Source organism: Bos javanicus, chromosome 3, assembly GCF_032452875.1.
Source record: "Bos javanicus breed banteng chromosome 3, ARS-OSU_banteng_1.0, whole genome shotgun sequence".
Taxonomy (NCBI): Eukaryota; Metazoa; Chordata; class Mammalia; order Artiodactyla; family Bovidae; genus Bos; species Bos javanicus.
Genome location: NC_083870.1, coordinates 103,045,191 through 103,065,737, shown reverse-complemented (window position 1 = coordinate 103,065,737; position 20,547 = coordinate 103,045,191). Strand labels below are relative to the sequence as shown.

The 20,547-nt window shown below is 45.8% G+C and overlaps 1 protein-coding gene across 5 annotated transcripts in view; it reads left to right on the top strand.

Annotated features, from left to right (window-relative positions):
• The window catches only part of CFAP57 (cilia and flagella associated protein 57), a 69,091-nt gene that overhangs the window by 2,236 nt on the left and 46,308 nt on the right, over window positions 1-20,547 (top strand). For 3 of the 5 annotated variants that reach the window (XM_061412255.1, XM_061412258.1, XM_061412254.1), the window contains exons 3-9: window positions 3,276-3,592; window positions 4,949-5,235; window positions 7,403-7,610; window positions 10,910-11,062; window positions 15,272-15,411; window positions 16,200-16,365; window positions 17,344-17,457. In XM_061412255.1, the coding sequence (XP_061268239.1) occupies window positions 3,276-3,592; window positions 4,949-5,235; window positions 7,403-7,610; window positions 10,910-11,062; window positions 15,272-15,411; window positions 16,200-16,365; window positions 17,344-17,457 (1,385 nt within the window). The remainder of the gene's footprint in view (window positions 1-3,275; window positions 3,593-4,948; window positions 5,236-7,402; window positions 7,611-10,909; window positions 11,063-15,271; window positions 15,412-16,199; window positions 16,366-17,343; window positions 17,458-20,547) is intronic. The other 2 variants (XM_061412257.1, XM_061412256.1) reach the window with 2 other exon arrangements.

The window sequence follows — 20,547 nt, the reverse complement described above, 5'->3', positions numbered from 1 at the left end:
TTTTCACATGATTAAGGGGCTACTCCTGTTTAATCTTCTGTGAAATGTCTTGTTTAAATCTTTTATCCATTTTCTATGTTTTGGGGGGTAATTTTCTTACTGATTTATGGTCACACTATATTTTCTGTCAGCCAGGGAAGCCAGCTTCCCTGGTGGCTCAGATGGTAAAGCGTCTGCCTGCAATGTGGGAGACCCAGGTTCAATCCCTGAGTTGGGACAATCCCCTGGAGAAGGAAATGGCAACCCGCTCCAGTATTCTTACCTGGAAAATCCCATGGACAGAGAAGCCTGGTAGGCTACAGTCCATGGGGTCACAAAGAGTCGGACACGACTGAGCGACTTCACTTTCTTTCTTTCTTATATTTTCTGTATGCTAATCCTCTGTCAGACGTATACATACTACAAATAATTTCTCCCAGTTTGGGGCTTGTGTTCTCTTCCTCCTTATGGTATCTTGATGGACAGAAATTCTTGGTTTTAATGAAGTCAAATTTATCAACCTTACTCAAGCTTATTAATATATTCTCCTATATTATCTCTTTGATGCGCTCCACATTTACCTTTCGTCTTTTAGGCTCTGGGTTAGGAGGGTGCTGAGTGTGTTAGGGGAATAGTGAGGAATCCAGTATGCCTGGAGCAGAGTGAATAGAGGAGCAGGAGCGAAAGGTGAAGCAGAGAAGTAAGCAGAGCAACATCACATGGGCTTTGAGATCAAGGGCTCCTACTCTGAGGAAAATGAGAAGCTGGGATGGAGGATTCTGAGCAGAGTGACATGATCTGACTTATGTTTCAAAAGGTTCTTTCTGGCTACTGTTCAGAAAATAGATTTAAGGAGGGACAAGAGAAGAAATAGGAGACCAGCTGAAGGACTATTGCTGTAATCCAGCTGGGAGAACATAGTGGCATGGAGCAGGTAGCAGGTAACAGGGATGGTGAAAAGAGATCAAAGCCTGGCTCTATTTTGAAGGTGAGGGTGACAGGTTTCCTCATCGACCTGATGTAGTTGGGAGAGAAAAGGAAGAAGCAAGGGTTCTGGCCTGAGCAACTGAAAGGATGGAGTTGCTGCTAATAGAGACAGGAAAGACTACAGAAGGAGCAGGTTTTGTGTGGAATGTTAGTGTTTGACATGGAAAGACTGAGATGCCTGCTAGAGATGCAAATAGGATCTTAAGTGAGCACTTTGATGTCAATTCTTGCCTGGAGAGTTCCATGGACAGAGGAGCCTGGCAGGCTACAGTCCATGGGGTAGCAAAGAGTCAGACTCGACTCAGCAACTAGCACTTTTTCAATTTCAATTGATGTCGATTGTGGATTCAAGAGAAAGATGCCCTGGCTGGTGACAAAAATTTGAAGGTTGTTAGCATAGAGGTGGGAGAAGGCAATGGCACCCCACTCCAGTACTCTTGCCTGGAAAATCCCATGGATGGAGGAGCCTGGTAGGCTGCAGTCCATGGGGTCACGAAGAATCGGACACGACTGAGCGAATTCACTTTCACTTTTCACTTTCATGCATTGGAGAAGGAAATGGCAATCCACTCCAGTGTTCTTAATCCGAGGGACGGGGGAGCCTGGTGGGTTGCCGTCTATGGGGTCGCACAGAGTCGGACACGACTGAAGTGACTTAGCAGCAGCAGCATAGAGGTGAAATACAAAGTCCTTAGTATGAGGACTTCCCTGGTGGTCTAGTGGTTAATTCTGCACGTTCAATGCTGGGGACATGGGTTCAACCCCCGGTCAGGGAACTTAAGATCCTACATGCTTGCAGCATGGCCAAAAAATAATTTAAAAAAAAAAATCCTTTGAATGGATTAGATCACCCAGGGAGTAAATGTGTTTGTGAAAGAAAAGAAGGATAAAGATTGGGCTACGGGGCCTTCCTACATTTAGTGCCAGGAAATGAGGAAGAACCTGGAAAAGAGTCTTTGGAGGAGTAGCCAAAAAGAGGAAATCCATATAGGAGGTGAACATATTTCAAGGAGAAGTCAGTCATCAACTAGGTTAAAACAACAGGAAAGTATTTACAAACTGCGATCAGTCAGCACATGTTAAGCACCCACTGGGAGTCAGGCACTAGTGATTAAAAGAATGAATAAGCCAGAAAGCCAGGGCCCCTGGCCTCCAGGAGCTCTGAGCATTGTAATGGGGACAGGTGTGTATTCAAATGAGCACTGGGACTGTGTAAACGAGCAGGACACCTGCTAGGCCAGGCACAGCCCTGGTACAGAAGCACAGAGGAGGGGAGTCACCTGTTGTCCTTTGCCTTCTCCTGGCAGTCTTGTCTACACTCACACTTTCAACGCCCCACCATGACTTTTACCTCCAATCTGTATTTCAGTCCAAACATCTCCTCTAGCTTTCATCATATCAAGCTGCCTGCTAAGACCTCTTTACTTGAAAGTTCCACAGTACGTATCTCACACACAATATATCCAGAATGGAATTTATCATTTCCTTTTTTCTCCCTCTTTCCTTGAGACTCTACTTTGCAAGGTATTCAAACACATGATGAAGATATGATTACAAAAATAAGCTAGTCCTAGTATAAATATCTCAGAAACCCAATAATACACAAATAAATAAATACAGTGGATAAAGAAATACATAAATGAGTTTCAGTTCAGTTCAGTCGCTCAGTCGTATCTGACTCTTTGCGACCCCATGAACCGCAGCACACCAGGCCTCCCTGTCCATCACCAACTCCTGCAGTTTACCCAAACTCATGGCAACCCACTCCAGTATTCTTGCCTGGAAAATCCCATGGACAGAGAAGCCTGGGAGGCTACAGTCCATAGGGTCGCAAAGAGTCGGACACGACTGAGCGAAAAGTGGAGGAAGAGTATGGAGTGCTGGCTGTTTAGGGCATAATGGCCTGTTATCTGACCCTGCTGCACCTTCCAGACCCATCTAGGTCATCCCTGGCTCACAGAGGATGCTCAGCCATTGCCTACTGTGTGTAGTTCCCCCACCATCTACACCCTTTCTCACGTCCACACCTTTGCCCTTCCTGACCTGCCCCACCCCCATCCTGTTCTCACTTTGTCCTCATTTAGGAATCCTTCCCTGACTTCTCCCACCACGACCTCAGTGAGGGGCCCATCCTAGTTATTTTCAAAATAGCCAAGGCACAGTTGTACTGAAGGATACAAGGATCAGCGGTTATCTGTTTCTGCACTTTTCTCCTGTTGCCTTGGCAGCACCCACCACGGTGCCTGGTTTGTGCTGAATCTTGGTGAATGCATGGTCACCCCTCATCAGCCCCTCTCCTCTGTTTGCAGGCTCAGACAAGAGTCAGGGCATGTTGGCCTTGGCCATCAGTCCCAACCGGCGCTACCTCGCTGTCTCGGAGACTGTGCAAGATAAACCTGTCATCACCATTTATGAACTGTCAGCCATCCCCTGCCGGAAGCGCAAAATCCTTAATAATTTTGACTTCCCAGTTCAGAAGTTTATTTGCATGGCTTTTTCTCCAGACTCCAAATACCTCTTGACTCAGACTTCACCTCCAGAATCAAACCTTGTCTATTGGCTGTGGGAAAAACAGAAAGTCATGGCCATTGTTAGAATCGACACTCAGAACAATGCTGTCTTCCAGGTACTGCCCGGAATAACAAATATTATGCAAATTATTAAAAAATAGTACAAGCTGTCCCTCATTGAATACTTTCTATATGCCAGGAATAGTGCTGATTTCTTAAAATGCATTTGGAAATTTGCCACACAACACTATATAAAGTATACATAATTATTGTCTCTGTTTTAAAGATGAAGGAACTGAGGCTCCAACAATTTAGCAGAACCAGGACTCCCTGACCCCAGGGCTTATGTTCTTTATTTTGGCCCAGAACTGCTTGCTGGTCACAAGTCAGGTTCAGAGGCAGTTTGATCAATTTGCTCTCTCCCCAGACCTGGCCTCTACTGGGAAGCGTTTCTGGGCAGTGGGAAGACTTCAGGAAAGTGGTGTGAGGTCGTAAATGTTTAGGAAGCTATCCATGAAATTGCCGTTATGTGAGGAGCAGAAGTTTCTATTGTGCTTTGAGGGTAAAATGCAGAGGCCGTGTCAGGAGGCTGGTCGGGTCCCAAGGAGACTTTGCTTGGAGCAGTCAACCTGGTCTGAGATCTAATGCTCAGTTTTACAGGTCCACGCACAATTCTGTTCAGGTTCAGAGATACTGGCTAATCAGCATCTTGGGCACAGACTCTGTTATTCTCACAAGAGGCTGGTGTGTGAACCAGCATGTCACAACCAGAACACACATCATCTATCCAGTGTGTTTCCTCCCTTGAGAAGTGAAATTGTTAATCAACAGGTTGCTTGGTGATTACAGAATCAGAGCCAAGACAAGTAGAGCCTGAGGATTATTTCATCCAGGTCATAGTAAGGCATGCTACATCCTATTCGGAGCAGGGAGCACCTTGTCTCAAACAGATTCAGGAAGCGTTCACCGGATGCCTGCTCTGAACCTGCCCCTGGGGATACAGAGATAAAGCCGCAGCCCCTCCAGGTGCCCACCATCCAGTGTGGGTGCCAGATTGACTGTGACTGCAAATGGGGATGAGGGTAAAGGTAACGGAGGCTAGTCCCTGACATGTGGCTCCTTCTCCCTGGACAGGCCACATAAACCTGCCTGACCCTCGTTTGTCTGTTTTTAGCTGAGCTTTCATTCTGTTTTGCTAACACAGAGTTTGGTGATTGTCAAGACCTGCTCATCCTGCTTTTTGGTCTTCATCAGATGACTTTTGAAGGTTTCCTAATTTGACTCATGGACCCTACAAATATAATGGACATAGATCTGTCCTCTTATCAAATATGTCTTAAAATTATATGATTTAGTGATGTTTAAAGGATCCTGTGAACTACTTGGACTAACTAATAATTAGTTAAATGGGAAATAATTCCATCAAGTTTAGTTTTATGTCTCTTTTTCTTTCATTCTTTCATATTTTACAGGTGAGCTTCAATCCCCAGGATAACACTCAGATTTGTATCACTGGAAATGGGATGTTTAAGCTTCTCCGTTTTGCTGAGGGAACCCTGAAGCAAACTAATTTTCAGAGGGGAGAACCCCAAAACTATCTCGCCCACACCTGGGTGTCCGATGACAAGATTATTGCTGGCACTGATACAGGCAGACTCTTCCTCTTTGAATCTGGAGATCAACGCTGGGAGACAAGTATCGTGGTCAAGGAGCCCACCAGCGAGACAAAGAACCTGGGGGTGATCCAGGAATCAGAGAGGTAACAATGCCATCTGGGCTGGAGTTCTTAGACAAACACACTCATCTTGCCAATAGCAACACCCCTAAAACAGCACTCTTTAAAAATCATTCCTTTATCTTTTCTAGTGTTCATCCATATGCAGGGTCAAATTTGATGTTTATAACCATAACCTAGGTACAACTATTTTTATTTTTATACCTAACCTCATTTTATAAGTGTTTCCCTGGTGGCTCAGACAGTAAAGAATCCATCTGCAATGCAGGAGACCCAGGTTCAATTTCCAGGAAGATCCCCTGGAGAAGGGAATGACTACCCACTCCAGTATCCTTGCTTGGAGAATTCCATGGACAGAGGATCCTGGTGGGCTAGAGTCCATGAGGGTCACAAAAAGTCAGACACAATTGAACAACTAACAGTTTCACAGACTGGTATGACTTAGTCTTCAAAACTACCTATTTTCGAAAATATGGCTTCCCAGTTTACTAAATCAATTAAATAAATGTCCACCAAGCCTTTGCAGTGTGCAAGGCATCTTGCTAAATGCTGGGGACACCATCCTCAGGACCTTATAATTCGATAGGAAGCAGCAGACTAATAAGGAAATACAAGGAAATGTCAGTCAGGGTGACAGAAGTGTATGGACCGGAGAAGGGGCTCAGGGTGAAGCTGCCGATTTTACCTCTATTGCAGCCAATCATAGTCATCTCACTCATATTGGACAGTACCATTGTGTGGTCTAGACACTGCCTTAAACACTCTGTGTATAACCTCGTTTGAGCCTTACCCACCCTACATAGTACATATTATTATCACACCCATATCGTAGACTCTAAGAGGTTAAATGCCTCACCCAGGATCACAGCACTGTTAAGTAACGGGCCAGGATTCAAAGCCAGATGTCTGATCCCAATACCTGAGCCTGCAATCAAAACAGCACCCTGTAGATTCCTCTTCTTCAATGTCCTTGGATTCACCCCTTTGTACCACCCCCATGCCAATGGCATTTCCTTTTTGTCATGATTATGTTGAGAACTTCCTAATAAGGCCATTTCCCTCCAGTTTGCTGTGTTCACCATCTTTGAGTGAGTCCAGGACTCCAAGGATAAAGCTCAGACTCTCGAACTTGGCCCACATGTCCTTGCTACTCTGACACTTCTCTATATCTGCAGCAGCAGCTCTTGCCTCTGTCTACCGCATATCCCTCATGCACTCTCCTACTTCTGGGCTCAGTCTGCCCCTACACTGACCCCACTCCTCTGGACACTGCCACATCCCTCTTTGTCCTTCCGGTCTCAGCTGGGAGCCCCCAGGCTCTGCTCATCTCAGACAGGTGTTCTTCTATATCTGTCCTTAGGTTTTCTTGTTAGCTGATAACTGGCCACTGCCATCCTACTCAGCAGTCCCTGATAGTCCTTATCACACGCCCCCTAGACCATCAGCTTAGGAACTGGGTCAACTTATTTATCATTGTTTCACAGAGTCGTTAACATAACTCTGGTAAATGTTGTATAAATGAATGAGTGAATGCAAATATGCATAAATGAATGAAAGAGAAAGAAAGGAAGGGAGGGGGAAGGGGAAGAAGAAGAGAAGGAAGGAAGGAAAGAAAGGGAAAGGGATGGAAGAGAGGGAAGGAAGCAGAAACCTGGATTTAAATCTCAGCTCTTCCCCTTACTAATTGTGTGATCTTGGAAACAACCCCTCTGAGCCACTTTTTTCTAAACAACAAAATGAGTATGATAATAAAAACAGTGACCACAGAGGATTACAGATTTCCATATAAGTGTATAACCTTCCATCTCCCATGGAGCCCCAGTAGCACTCCCAGCCAAAGGGGCACATTTAGGCCATGGGAAGGGGCTCACACTGAGTGGTTTCTCCCATGTGCATGCATGCTAAGTCACTTCGGTTGTGTCCAACTCTTTGTGACACCATTGACTATAGCCTGCCAGGCTCCTCTGTCCATGGGATTCTCGGGCAAGAATACAGGAGTGGGTTGCCATGCCCTTCTCCAGGGGATCTTCCTGACCCAGGGATGGAACCTGGGTCTCCCGAATTGCAGGCAGGTTCTTTACCATCTGAGCCACACTCCCATGCCCAAGGACAGTCCTTCTTTCTCATCCCTGGCACAGTTCATCTCCTTGGAATCATCTCTGTTATCTGTATGTGCTATTTTCTTTTCCAGCCTGATCGAATTTCCAGCAGTCACTTCCCCAGTCCCTTCCTACGAGCAGGTCATGATGACCAGCAGCCACAGCCAGCTGTCGCTGCCCCAGGTGTTTGCCATCGCAGCCTATTCAAAGGGATTTGCCTGTTCTGCTGGGCCAGGGAGAGTTCTGCTGTTTGAGAAGATGGAAGACAAGGAGTTTTACCGTGAGAGCAGGGAGATCCGGGTAAGGAGGGGAGGAAGCAGCAATGCTGGGGTCCAACTGGCAACTATCCTCCAGGAGCAGAGCACTGACGCAATGTTCGACCAGGGAAGGGGGCTGAGCGCAGAGCACAAAGGCACTCGAGCCATTTGTCCTGAGGGCAGTTTTAGGATGGATTGGACAGAGTTGTGGTATAGAAATAGGGAGCTCAGGATCTGAATCCTGGGGGAGAACTTGGGCAAATTGTTTTCTCTTCAAGTTCAGTGTTCCCATAATGTATATGGATATTTTAACATCAAGAACACCACCTGATATGGGACTTCTCAGGTGGCCCAGTTGCTAGCCTCTGCACTTCCAATGGAGAAGGCAGTGGCACCCCACTCCAGTACTCTTGCCTGGAGAATCCCATGGACGGAGGAGCCTGGTGGGCTGCAGTCCATGGGGTCGCTAAGAGTTAGACATGACTGAGTGACTTCACTTTCATGCATTGAAGAAGGAAATGGCAACCCACTCCATTGTTCTTGCCTGGAGAATCCCAGGGACAGGGGAGCCTGGTGGGCTGCCGTCTATAGGGTCACACAGAGTTGGCCCCCGACTGAAGCGACACAGCAGCAGCAGCAGCACTTCCAATACAGGGGACCTGGCTTCTAGATCCTTCGTCAGAGAACTAGATCCCACTTGCCACAGCTAAGAGTTTGCATGCTACAGCTAAGATCTCGTGGGCCACAACTAAGACCCGGCACAGCCAAATAGGTAAATAAACATCTTTTTTTAAAAAAAAGGAAAGAAAACTACCTGGGCTTCCCTGGTGGCTCAGAGGTTAAAGCGTCTGCCTGCAATTCGGGAGACCTGGGTTCGATCCTTGGGTCAGGAAGATCCCCTGGAGAAGGAAAAGGCAACCCACTCCAGTACTCTTGCTTGGAAAATCCTATGGACAGAGAAGTCTGGTAGGCTACAGTCCATGGGGTTGCAAAGAGTCAGACACAACTGAGCAACTTCACTTTCACTTTCACCTGGTATGCAGCAGGCATTCAGTAAATATTTGGGGAAGAAATGATACAGACTTTAGTGGAGAGAGATTTCACCTGGTTGGGGAATAACCAGGAAGGTTTCAAAGTGTTTGAAGGTCATCACTGAAGAAGGGTTATAGAGGATGGATAACATTAGACAGGAAGAAACAGATCAGGAAGTCCAGGTGAAGGGAGGAAATTAAGCAAAGGTACCGCTGACAGGGAGCAGTGGTGTTTTGGGGAGATATCTGTTCCCCAGTGGAGGGGCCTTAAGTCACTTGAAGGGAACGAGAAGACTAAGGCTGGTGAAAAGATGGCAAACGCCAGCCTGAAGAGTGAGTATGTAAACGGGCAAGGCATCCTGTTTTCAGTGGAGAAGCACTATGCTTCAGAAAAGTGATCTGCCTGTGATATTAATACACAGTGTGGGCAATTTGAAGTCATTGGATATGGAGTGGTAAACACACATTAAATGAGACTTGACTCTTAAGGTTTCCTGGCTGAGTGACTTCACATGAGTTGCTGAATGTAACAAACCTGTGTCTCTTCATTAAGGAAACAGCTCACCCTGGTGGTTATCGAAAAGATTAAACATCTGTGTGATCACTGGATGCAGTTCAGTTCAGTTCAGTTCAGTTGCTCAGTTGTGTCCAACTCTTTGCTACCCCATGGATTGCAGCATGCCAGGCTTCCCTGTCCATCACCAACTCCTGGAGTTTACTCAAACTCATGTTCTATCACGTTGGTGATGGCATCCAACCATCTCATCCTCTGTTGTCCCCTTTTCCTCCCACCTTCAATCTTTCCCAGCATCAGGGTCTTTTCCAATGAGTCAGCTCTTCACATCAGGTGGCCAAAGGATTGGAGCTTCAGTTTCAGTATCAGTCCTTCCAATGAATAGTCAGGACTGATTTCCTTTAGGATTGACTGGTTGGATCTCCTTACAGTCCAAAGGACTCTGAAGAGTCTTCTCCAACACCACAGTTCAAAAGTATCAATTCTTCAGCGCTCAGCTTTCTTTATGGTCCAACTCTCACATCCATACATGACTACTTAGTGTTTCCCAATTTCAAGACTGAGACAGGATGACAGCCCAGCAGGACACTGAGAAGGCGAGGTCGTTCACTCATTCAGTCAACCAATGTCTGTCGGTCACCTGTCAGGGGCCAGGCTCCAGGGTGGGACCTGCGGTGGGCACATCGGATGTGGCGCTTCCCCCACGGACCTCACTGCCTGGGGGAGGGTGTGAGGCCACACCACGCAGTCACTGAGCACCTGCCATGTGCCAGGCCCTGCTCCAAGCACCAGGGGACACAGACAAGGTCCCCAGTCCGCAGGCTCCTGTTCCCCTTTATGCAGTGTGACACCTGGGACAACAGAGGGAAGTCCTGGGTACTGTGGGCACATTGAGGGACTGTCAGGGCCCACTCAGCCCAGGGCAGTCAGGGAAGGCTTCCCAGAGTCCTCGCTGCCCAGAGAGAGCAGAGGGAGTAGACTTCATGAGGACGGGCTAGAAGGTGCCGAGGAAGACAACTCCACGCAGTGGGAGGGCAGCACAAGATTCCAGGATGTTCAGAGGAGGAAGGTGCCCAGGTCATGGCTGAAGGCTCTAGGAAAGCCCAGAAGATGAGGCTGAGCAGGGCGTCGGGCTTTGGTGATAAGGGAAGTTCTGATGTTCAGGAGGACAGTTTCAGTAAATGAGGCAGTGGAAGCCACGTTATAAGGAATTAAGAACTGAGTGGGTAGTGAGGATGCAAAGGTGGTATATGCAGACCAGATTTCAGTAAGTTTGGTTGTTCGTGGAAGGAGAGGAAAAACAGGGAGGAGGAAACCTCATTTAATACTGTCCACTGGGAACTCCAGGCCCCTGAGACTGCTGCAGGAGCTGCGGGACCCCTTCTCTTCTCTCTGCCCTGTCACCCACCCCACGTGATAGAAAGACCTCAACCTTCCCCTCCGCTGCCCTGAAGCGCTGTGTACCTGGTGCAGATAGGCGCCTGCACTGAGCTCCCACCCGCTGGGCGAGCGTGGGGCTAGACTAATGCTTGTTCTGAGGGGGGATCTCAAGCAGATGTACAGATGGATCAGTTTCACCTGTGCCGCTGCTTATTATTCAGCCGCTAGTCACTTAAAGGTGCATAGGAAACCCACAGAAACTGAGACACCTCAAGCCCTCCCTTCTCTGCATCTGAGGAGATCCAGGACGCAGGCTGATCAGGAGTCTGGAAGCTGCAAGTATCCAAAAGCATCTTAAAGCCCAAGGACACCTGACAATGCAGAGGCCTGCTGACCGCTGTCCTGTGTCTCGGGCAGATTCCTGTGGATCCACAGAGCAATGACCCAAGTCAGTCGGACAAACAGGACGTGCTTTGCATGTGCTTCAGCCCCTCCGAGGAGACGCTGATCGCCAGCACCAGCAAGAACCAGCTCTACAGCATCACCATGTCCCTGACGGAGATCAGCAAGGTGAGTCTCGCCAGCAGCGCTTCCTGCCAGCCTGGGGACGGGTCACCACTGGGCAAATTTTAATCCAATTCCTGAGAATAGGCCCATGCACCCCTTCATAATAAAGCAAAAGAAACTCTGATTTCAAGTTGTCCTTGTAGGAGCACTCCAACACCTGCAGGGGGCCAGGGTGGGGGACACCAGAATCTGATTGTTGTAGCTTCTTTGGATGGCATCACCGACTCAATGGACATGAGTTTGAGCAAGCTCCAGAAGTTGGTGATGGACAGGGAAGCCTGGCGTGCTACAGTCCATGGGGTCGCAGAGTCAGACACGACTGAATGACTGAACTGAGCCTCTTTGAAGAACACCTTGAAGGTCTCTCTCAGATTTAAATTGTACCTATCTTTTCCTCAGCAAGCAAGTGTACTTCAGGTATTTAATGTACTGCAGTACCTGCTCCTGTGCACAAAGATGTTTATGTGTAAAGATTTATCATTGCTTTTGTTTTTAAATAATAAAGAAAGCCAGTATGAATACACTGTAGATATTGCAGCAAAAAGGATTAAAAAAAAGCACTTTGTACTTAGAAAAGGTTCATTTTATCAAGCAGACATTACAGTTTTAAATTTGTATGCAGATAATAGCATGGACTCAAAATATAGCCTGCAAACTTTGGCAGAACAACAAGGAAAATAAACCACCTACAATCACAGGAGGTTTTAATATATCTTTCTCAGCAATGATGGTTTTTAAAATAATAACACTATTGAGTTATTCATACACTATACAATTCACCTACTTAAGGTGTACAATTCAATGTTTTTTAGTATATTCATAGAGTTATGCAGCCATTACCACCATCAATTTTAGAGCATTTCTTCACTCAAAAAAAAAAAAAAAAAAACCTGCTATTATGCTCCCATCATCCCATCTGCCTCCCCCCAGCTCTGCTGCTGCTGCTGCTAAGTTGCTTCAGTTGTGTCCGACTCTGTGTGACCCCATAGACGGCAGCCCACCAGGCTCCCCCATCCCTTGGATTCTCCAGGCAGGAACACTGGAGTGGGTTGCCATTTCCTCCTCCAATGCATGAAAGTGAATAGTGAAAGTGAAGTCTCTCAGTTGTGTCCAACTTTTAGCAACCCCAAAGACTGAAGCCTACCAGGTTCCTCCGTCCATGGGATTCTCCAGGCAAGAGTACTGGAGTGGGGTGCCATTGCCTTCTCTACCCCCCAGCTCTAGCCAGTCACTAATGTCTGTGTCTCTATAGATTTGCCTTTTCTGAATGTTTCATAGCAATATGTAGACTCTTGTGACTGGCTTCCCTCACTTAGCACAATGTTTTCAAGTTTCATTCATGTTCGAGCTTGTATCAGTACTCCATTCCTTTTCATAACCAAATAATAGTCCATTGCATGGATATACCATTTTTGTTGGTCTAATTATCAGTTAATGAACATTTGGGTTGCTTCCACCTTTTGAATATTTTAAATACTGCTGCTATAAACATCTATGTACAAGTTTTTGTGTGGAAATATGTTTTTATTCTTCTTGGGTATGTATCTAGGAGTGGAATTCCTGAGTCAAGTAGGAACTCCATATTTAACCACTTAAGGAACAGCCAGATAGCTTTCCCAAAGTGCTGAACTGTTTTATATTCCCATCAGCTGTGTACGAGTGTTCGAATCTCTCCGTATTTTTGTCAGCACTTATTCTTATCTGATTTTAAATTTACATTCATAACAGCGGTTGGTCTGTAGTTTTCTTGTGATGCATTTGGTATTGGGGTAATACTGACCTCACAGAATGAGGTGAAGAGATAAGGTGGAAAAGAGAGAGTTGCTTTTGTTTCAACACAAGGGAGATTTGAGTGTATTTAAAAGCTTGTAGGCTAATATGTAAATCATTCTGTCATATACCCCAGACTAAGACATTTTTATCATTTCACGTGGGGGGACCTCATTCACAAGGACTCAGAAAGGACTTATTTGATGGCTGGATCTCCAGTCTGTCCTCTTTCTCCATGGAGAGGGGTGAGTTCACTGCATAGAGCTTCTCTCCCTGCTGTTAGGCGTGCCTCTCAGAGGGAAGGTTGCCTGGAAAGGAGAGAACCAGACCAGAGAGCAGGATCTTCCGTAGAGTGGGGTGTTTTCACTCTCACTTCCAGGATGTGTAAGTCCCCTGCCTGTCTCCACATGTACACTCTGCCCTTAGGCCCCCGAATTATACTCGGTTCGACCGCCAGAGTGATCTTTTCAAAACCCAGATGTGGTTGTCACAAAATTCACATGTTCCACCACCTCCACCATTGTCACAGCCTCAACCCCTCGGTGACCCTCGGGTGCTCTGAGAAGAACTGAGCTAGGAGCACGGGGCTGGGTGATGTCTGGCCCGGGCTGCTCTCTGCAGCTCCGTCCCATCACTCCATCCGATAGAATGGGCCCTTTGATCACTGGGAGTCTGCATGTTCCTTCTGCCAAAAGGCATCAGCGCTCCTGCCTCTGCCTGGGACACTCGTACCCTCCTCTCCCCAACATTAGTTCTTGTTAGTTCTTGCTCAGCCTTCGAGGGGGAAGAAAGCTACCAGGAATGTGCTAGTAGAGACAGGGTCGTTGAAGATATTAGAGAAAGTATGGGAAGCAAGCGGAGAATGGGAATAATCTGTGCCTACTCCCTGTTGGCTCAGACGGTAAAGAATCTGCCTGCTATGCGGGAGACCTCGGTTCGATCCCTGGGTCGAGAAGATTCCTCTGGAGAAGGAAATGGCTACCCACTCCAGTATTCTTGCCTGGGAAATCCCATGGACAGAGGAGCCTGTCAGGCTACAGTCCATGGGGATCGCAGAGTTGGACACAACTGAGTGACTTTCACTTTCACTTTTCACCCCCTCTTTCTGACAGCCCAGCACCTCTTTCTGATATAGCAGAGGCGGGTAGAATATGCAGGTAGTTTCTAAGTGGGGAAGGGTCTGAATTTGAGGGAGTTGACAGTTCAGCCTTTGTCTTGGCTTGTGAGCAAAGTATATACACCTCATTGAGTTTCCCAATCATCACTTCTCATGCAGAAGTCCCAGGTATAATGCTTCTGATGACAAACACCTGAAATCTACACATAACATGCAGACCAGTGCAATAGGATACATTTTAACTTAAATCATTCACCCAGTTCTCCTAGCTGCAGCTGACAGAGTCATACAGTCTCTCTGCAGAGAAATTTGGGAGTACTCATTAAGATCCTTAACACCATTCAGATCATTTTGCCCTGTATTCTATTTCTAGAAATGTATCTGTTGTGTGGGGCCCAAACTATTGGTAGTGAAGCCATCAGCTAGGAACGCTGGAGGCACTCACCCACAGCTGCGTCTCTCCCAGCAAGCCCCACACACACTTTCCCCGACCAGGGCCAGTGCTGGGGCCAGATAGGCCCTTTTGGTTCTTATTACAATTGAAGGATGCACTTGAGCAAAATCCATCAGGCAACTTTGAGGAACAAGATTTCTTACTCACAGGTCCTGGAGGGCACATAGCTGCCCAAGGGCCATATGCAGTGAGGCCGTGCGTAAAGAGAGAGGTGGACTGGGGGCTCTGCCTTTATCAGTGTTTGAGGATGGGGTGTCAGGGTTTTGAGAGTTCACTATTTAATGCTCATTTAGCCATGAGTGTGGGAATTAGGGTACAGAAAGAGTGGGATCATTCATGAAGTCAGTTATTTAAGTATCCGGGACTTTCTACGAAAGGGATCTTCAAGGGTGGGAGCAACAATTCTTTAGCTGGTTGTTTTGCTGGTAACTGCGTCATACAACTGCAATATGTTTATTCAAGCTGGAGGTCCTTTGAGATAGATGCCTTGAGATTCAAAAACTTACTGTCAGGCACTTACTCTACAATATCTAAAGAAGTAATCAGAGAGGTACACAGACTTACTTGCAAGAATATTTAGTCCATGTAACGCCTTGATAGCAAAAAATTGGAGACCACCTAAATGTTCCCACAGTAGAAGAATGGATAAAGTAAATCCTGGTATATTTATAGAGTAAAATATTTTATTGCCATTAAAATGTTTTAAAATAATAATAGCATGGGAAAATATGCATTATGTTAAAACAACTTGCCCACAGCCTGATTTCTGTGCATCTGGGCTAATTAACATCCATAAGCAGTAATGAGAGCTGGCGTGCCTGGCCAGTCTTTTGCTTCCTCTGCTCAGTCTGATTCTGTGTGACTTCTCTAGGGGGAGCCTGCCCACTTTGAGTATCTGATGTACCCGTTACACTCGGCATCTATCACTGGTCTAGATACTTGCATCCGCAAACCCCTCATTGCCACCTGCTCTGTGGATCGGTCCGTCCGCATCTGGAATTACGAATCAAAGTAAGAAATGAAAGGCTTTGCTACTGCGGTATGCAAGATTCTGGTTGTTAAATTTTTCCATGCAAATTATTTTAGAGAGTTTTCAATTTTAATTACTTAGAAGCTTTCAGCTGGAAACCGTTTATAAAAAAATCAAGTCCGTCAGACTTCCTTTTTCTCTTTTCACTCTTGCATGAGCTAGAAAATCACTTTGTACTTTATTAAGTGTTTACCATGTGCCATACACTATGCTTGGCCCTGGGGACAGAAAGGAACCAATATCTCACCTCCTTCCATACCCTCCTGTGTCCTTCGGCCTTTCCTGTCCCCTCACCACCACTGCCCCACCACTGGATCAGTTCTTTGTTTCATGGAGCTGTCCAGATCATTGTTTCCTCCTTTCAATCCTGATCACTGCCCCAACAACCCTCAACTTCCAGTGATTTTATCCTCCGGGCACAGAATCCCTGAGAATCTCCAGCCTCGATTGGCCCCAGAACATAACTTCTTTGCTTTTACATATAGCTGCTGGGGCTGCTAGGGAAAAAACTGTGCAATACTTCTGAGTTGGAGATCTGAATGGAGCTGTATCTTCCACATCCCTAAACACCCCTTGATCAGTCCCTTCACATGCCATACTCATTGCTGAACACTATCCTCAAATAACAAAAATCTAGAAAAAGAGGTACCAGTAATTACAAGTAATAAAGTATCTCAAATGCCGTTATAAAAATACATACCAGATACAATGGAATGCTCAAGGGACTTAGTGGGCTAGACTTTTATTCAGTAATGTATCTTTTTCACAGTTCTTTGGAACTATTTAAGGAATACCAAGAAGAAGCTTATACAATCAGCCTTCACCCATCTGGACACTACATTGTAGTAGGGTTTGCTGACAAACTACGCATTATGAACCTACTTATTGATGATATACGTTCTTTCAAGGAATACTCCGTCAGAGGGTGCAAAGAGGTAAGAGCTTCTGGAGGTAAGTATCTTGGAAAGTCAGAGTTGAAATATCATGAACTAACACAGCTGAAGAGGTAGACCAGAGAATGTCTTAGAGAATTTTAGTGGCTTAAAAAAATCCAATTTTTCCACCAAAGTTACTGAGTGTATTGGTCCTGTCCCTTTTCTTTTTTGCTCACCTTTGAACCAAACCGTGTGAGATCCCACCTGCAATCTGTCCTCTCTGTGACTGTGGAGTAATTTTTTTTAAGCATTGAAAAGAAAGTTATCACATATTCAGAGTCACAGTTGGGAGGACAGGGTTGGCAATTGGGAGGGATCAGGGAAAATGAGCAACAGTGAAAGACAGTAGCTGCTGCTGCTGCTAAGTAGCTTCAGTCATGTCCGACTCTGTGTGACCCCATAGATGGCAGCTCACCAGGCTCCCCCATCCCTGGGATTCTCCAGGCAATAACACTGGAGTGGGTTGCCATTTCCTTCTCCAATGCGTGAAAGTGAAGTCGCTCAGTCGTGTCTGACCCTCAGCGACCCCATGGACTGCAGCCTTCCAGGCTCCTCCATCCATGGAATTTTCCAGGCAAGAGTACTGGAGTGGGGTGCCATTGCCTTCTCCAAAAAGACAGTAGCAGCCTATCTGATTTCCCCCATCCCCATCCCGAAGATGACTTACAGAAACAAGACAGAGTTTTAAAGATCACTGTCCCACTCTGAAACTTCTACAGGCAAAATGAGTATTCTATTCTCTAATCCAAACAGCTTCATGATTCATGCGCATGGTAGTGTCAGCATCTTGGCCAGTATGAGCTATAGGAATAGTGACATCAAATAGGCCAATTCTGAGTCCTATTTACACCTTCCCCCAATTCCCAGTCCTGCACGTGGTATCAGCATGAACTCTTTGGGAAAAGAAGCTCTCAACTACAACCTCCAGGTAAACCGCTCTTTCTTTCACTATTGGGCTCTCCCTATATTTCTTTGCAGTGTTCCTTTAGCAATGGAGGTCACCTGTTTGCTGCAGTCAATGGGAACGTGATTCACATTTTTTCCACCACAAGCCTAGAGAATATCTCAAACCTTAAAGGACACACAGGGAAGGTGAGTGAGTGAGCAGTGTCCAGGGAAACAAGGGCACAGAGTCAAACATCCTGCTGGCCAATGGGATAAAAGAGAACCAAAGAGAGGTGATTCTTTTCTTCTCGGAGGTCCCTGTCTAGTTGAGGGAAAAGACAATAAAACAAATGCACATACAGATTTAAGTACTAACTGCAGAAAACTCAATGAAAGAAAAATATGGGTTGTTAGAAGAGGAAGTGATGAGGAGTTGACATGATGGAGATTGGGATGTTCACAAAGGCATGGTCCTAAGGAGTGAGTCAGAATTAACCAGACAGACCTAATAGGTCAAGTAATTGCCGACAGGGATCCAAAGACCCTGAGATGGAGATGGCTAGGGGTAGAGGAGGAACTATCTGTGGTACTGAAACATAGGTATCAAGAATGAAACTTGGCGTGAGCTAAGATTGGTGAGGTTAGCAGGGCCTGAGTTCTTGAAATCTTGTTCATGGAACCTTATAGGCCCTGGTAGCTCAGCTGGTAAAGAATCCACCTGCAATGCAGGAGACCCTGGTTCCATTCCTGGGTCGGGAAGATCCCCTGGAGAAGAGATAGGCTACCCACCTCCAGTATTCTTGGGCTTCCCCAGTGGCTAAGTCAGTAAAGAATCCACCTGTAATGCAGGATCCCTGGATTGGGAAGATCCCCTGGAGGAGGGCATGGCAACCCATTCCAGTATTCTTGCCTGGAGAATCCCCATGGACCGAGGAGCCTGGAGGGTTCCAATCAGTGGGATCACAAAGAGTCAGACACCACTGAGCGACTAAGCACAGCATATACTTTATCCTCCTTTTTCCTTGAAATCACTGAAGACTCTCAGACCAAGAAATGATATGACCATATTTGCATTTTACAAGATTACTTTGGCTTCAGAGTAAAGACTGTATTGAAAGGGATGAGGGTAGAAGTGGTAAGGAGATTGTTGTCTACGTAATGATAGTATTTTGGAGCAGGATGGGGCTGGTACCAATAGGAAGAAATGTATGCATTCAAAAGATATTTAGGAAATTAAACCAGTAGCACCTGAAGGTAAAGTGGATATGGAGCATGAAGAAAAGGGAGACACCAAAGACTGAAAGGGTAAGAAGTCAGCAGATGAATTTAGATAGAAAAAGCAGTGGGAAAAGAAAGGCATTCTAGGCAGCAGGACATGTTACAGGTAAGGGGATGGGAGTATGGAACAGGACGGTGGTCTGTGGTTTATAGGCTGGAACACTGAGCACATCTGAGAAGTGATACAAAGAGGAGCTGGAGAAGTTTGTTGCATCATGGAGTGTGTGTGTGCCGTGCCAAGGAATTGGACATTAGTCTGTAGGGGATGAGAAATAACTGAAAGGATTTAAGAAAACAAGTAATGGGATCAGAAAGAGAATTTTCCAGACAGTACTGAAAATGGTTTAGAGGGAAGGGAAGCTGGAATGAAAGAGGTCAGCTAGAAAGTGAGGGTGAGCGAGGAACTAGGAACTAAACCATGGCTTTCATAGTAGGGACAGAGAGAAGAAACCTATTACGCTCTATTTTGGACTTGTTATGTTTGCTGTGTCCAGGAGTGTGGTATGTGAGAGTAGACGTCAGAAAGAAGTCTGGGCTAAAAATTTCAATTCAGGGAATTAGGTGGTAGTTAGTGGAAGTCAGAGGCGTAGATTAGATCACTAAGCACTCGTGCAGAATCTGAGATCATGGTCAGGAGACAGGTGAGCAACATGTAAGGGACTGGTAAGAAGAGAGAGACTGCAAATGAAGGTGCAGAGAGAACCTGGAATCAAGGAATTGTATCAAAGCAGCCAGGGAACTAGTTTCCAGACAGATAAAGAAGTCAGTGACCATTGACTTCAGCAACTAACAGGTCATAAGTGTACGTGCTATTAAGAACAAGTGTATTGAGAGCTACTGAGCGTCCTCCACTCCAACAGTGTGTTGCAGAAATTTAGAGGAAAGCATACCAGGTGAATGTGATGCTCTTTCTAGACCCGTGCACATCCCCATAGGAAGCCCCACCTCACCAACCCGGGGAGCAGCCATTTGTTCCATCACTTTACCAGAATCTATAACACTTGTCTCTAATCAGGGATATATGTTAGGTTTACAGGTGTGCTATTAAAAGAAAATACAAAAACAAACAAAAAATATAGATGGAGCATGCAGCCAAAACCATGCATATAGGGAAATTTTTAACATTAAACATGTATTGGAAAAATGATAAAGATGAAAATCAGTGATACAACCATCCATTGAAAAAGATAAGAAGTAGAACAGCAAATTAATTCGAAGAAAACAAATTGAAAGACATCATAAGGATAAGAGCAGGATGGAACAGAGAACATTTACACGATAGAAGATCATCAAACCCAAACTTTGTTTTTTGAAAGCCCAAAATGGACAAACCTTTAGCACAATTGTTTAAGGGAAAAAAGAGAGAGAGAAGATACAAGTAACCAACATGAGTAACAAAAAGGCGTTATCACTACAGGTCTGATAGACATTTTAAAAGATTATAAGAGAGTATTATGAACAACTTTATGTAAATAAATTTGAATAAATATCAGATCAGATCAGTCGCTCAGTTGTGTCCAACTCTTTGCGACCCCATGAATTGCAGCATGCCAGGCCTCCCTGTCCATCACCAACTCCCGGAGTTCACTGAGACTCACGTCCATCGAGTCAGTGATGCCATCCAGCCATCTCATCCTCTGTCGTCCCCTTCTCCGCCTGCCCCCAATCCCTCCCAGCATCAGAGTCTTTTCCAATGAGTCAGCTCGTCACATGAGGTGGCCAAAGTACTGGAGTTTCAGCTTTAGCATCATTCCTTCCAAAGAAATCCCAGGGCCGATCTTCAGAATGGACTGATTGGATCTCCTTGCAGTCCAGGGGACTCTCAAAGAGTCTTCTCCAACACGACAGTTCAAAAGCATCAATTCTTTGGCGCTCAGCCTTCTTCACAGTCCAACTCTCACATCCATACATGACCACAGGAAAAACCATAGCCTTGACTAGACAAACCTTTGTTGGCAGAGTAATGTCTCTGCTTTTGAATATGCTATCTAGGTTGGTCATAACTTCCCTTCCAAGGAG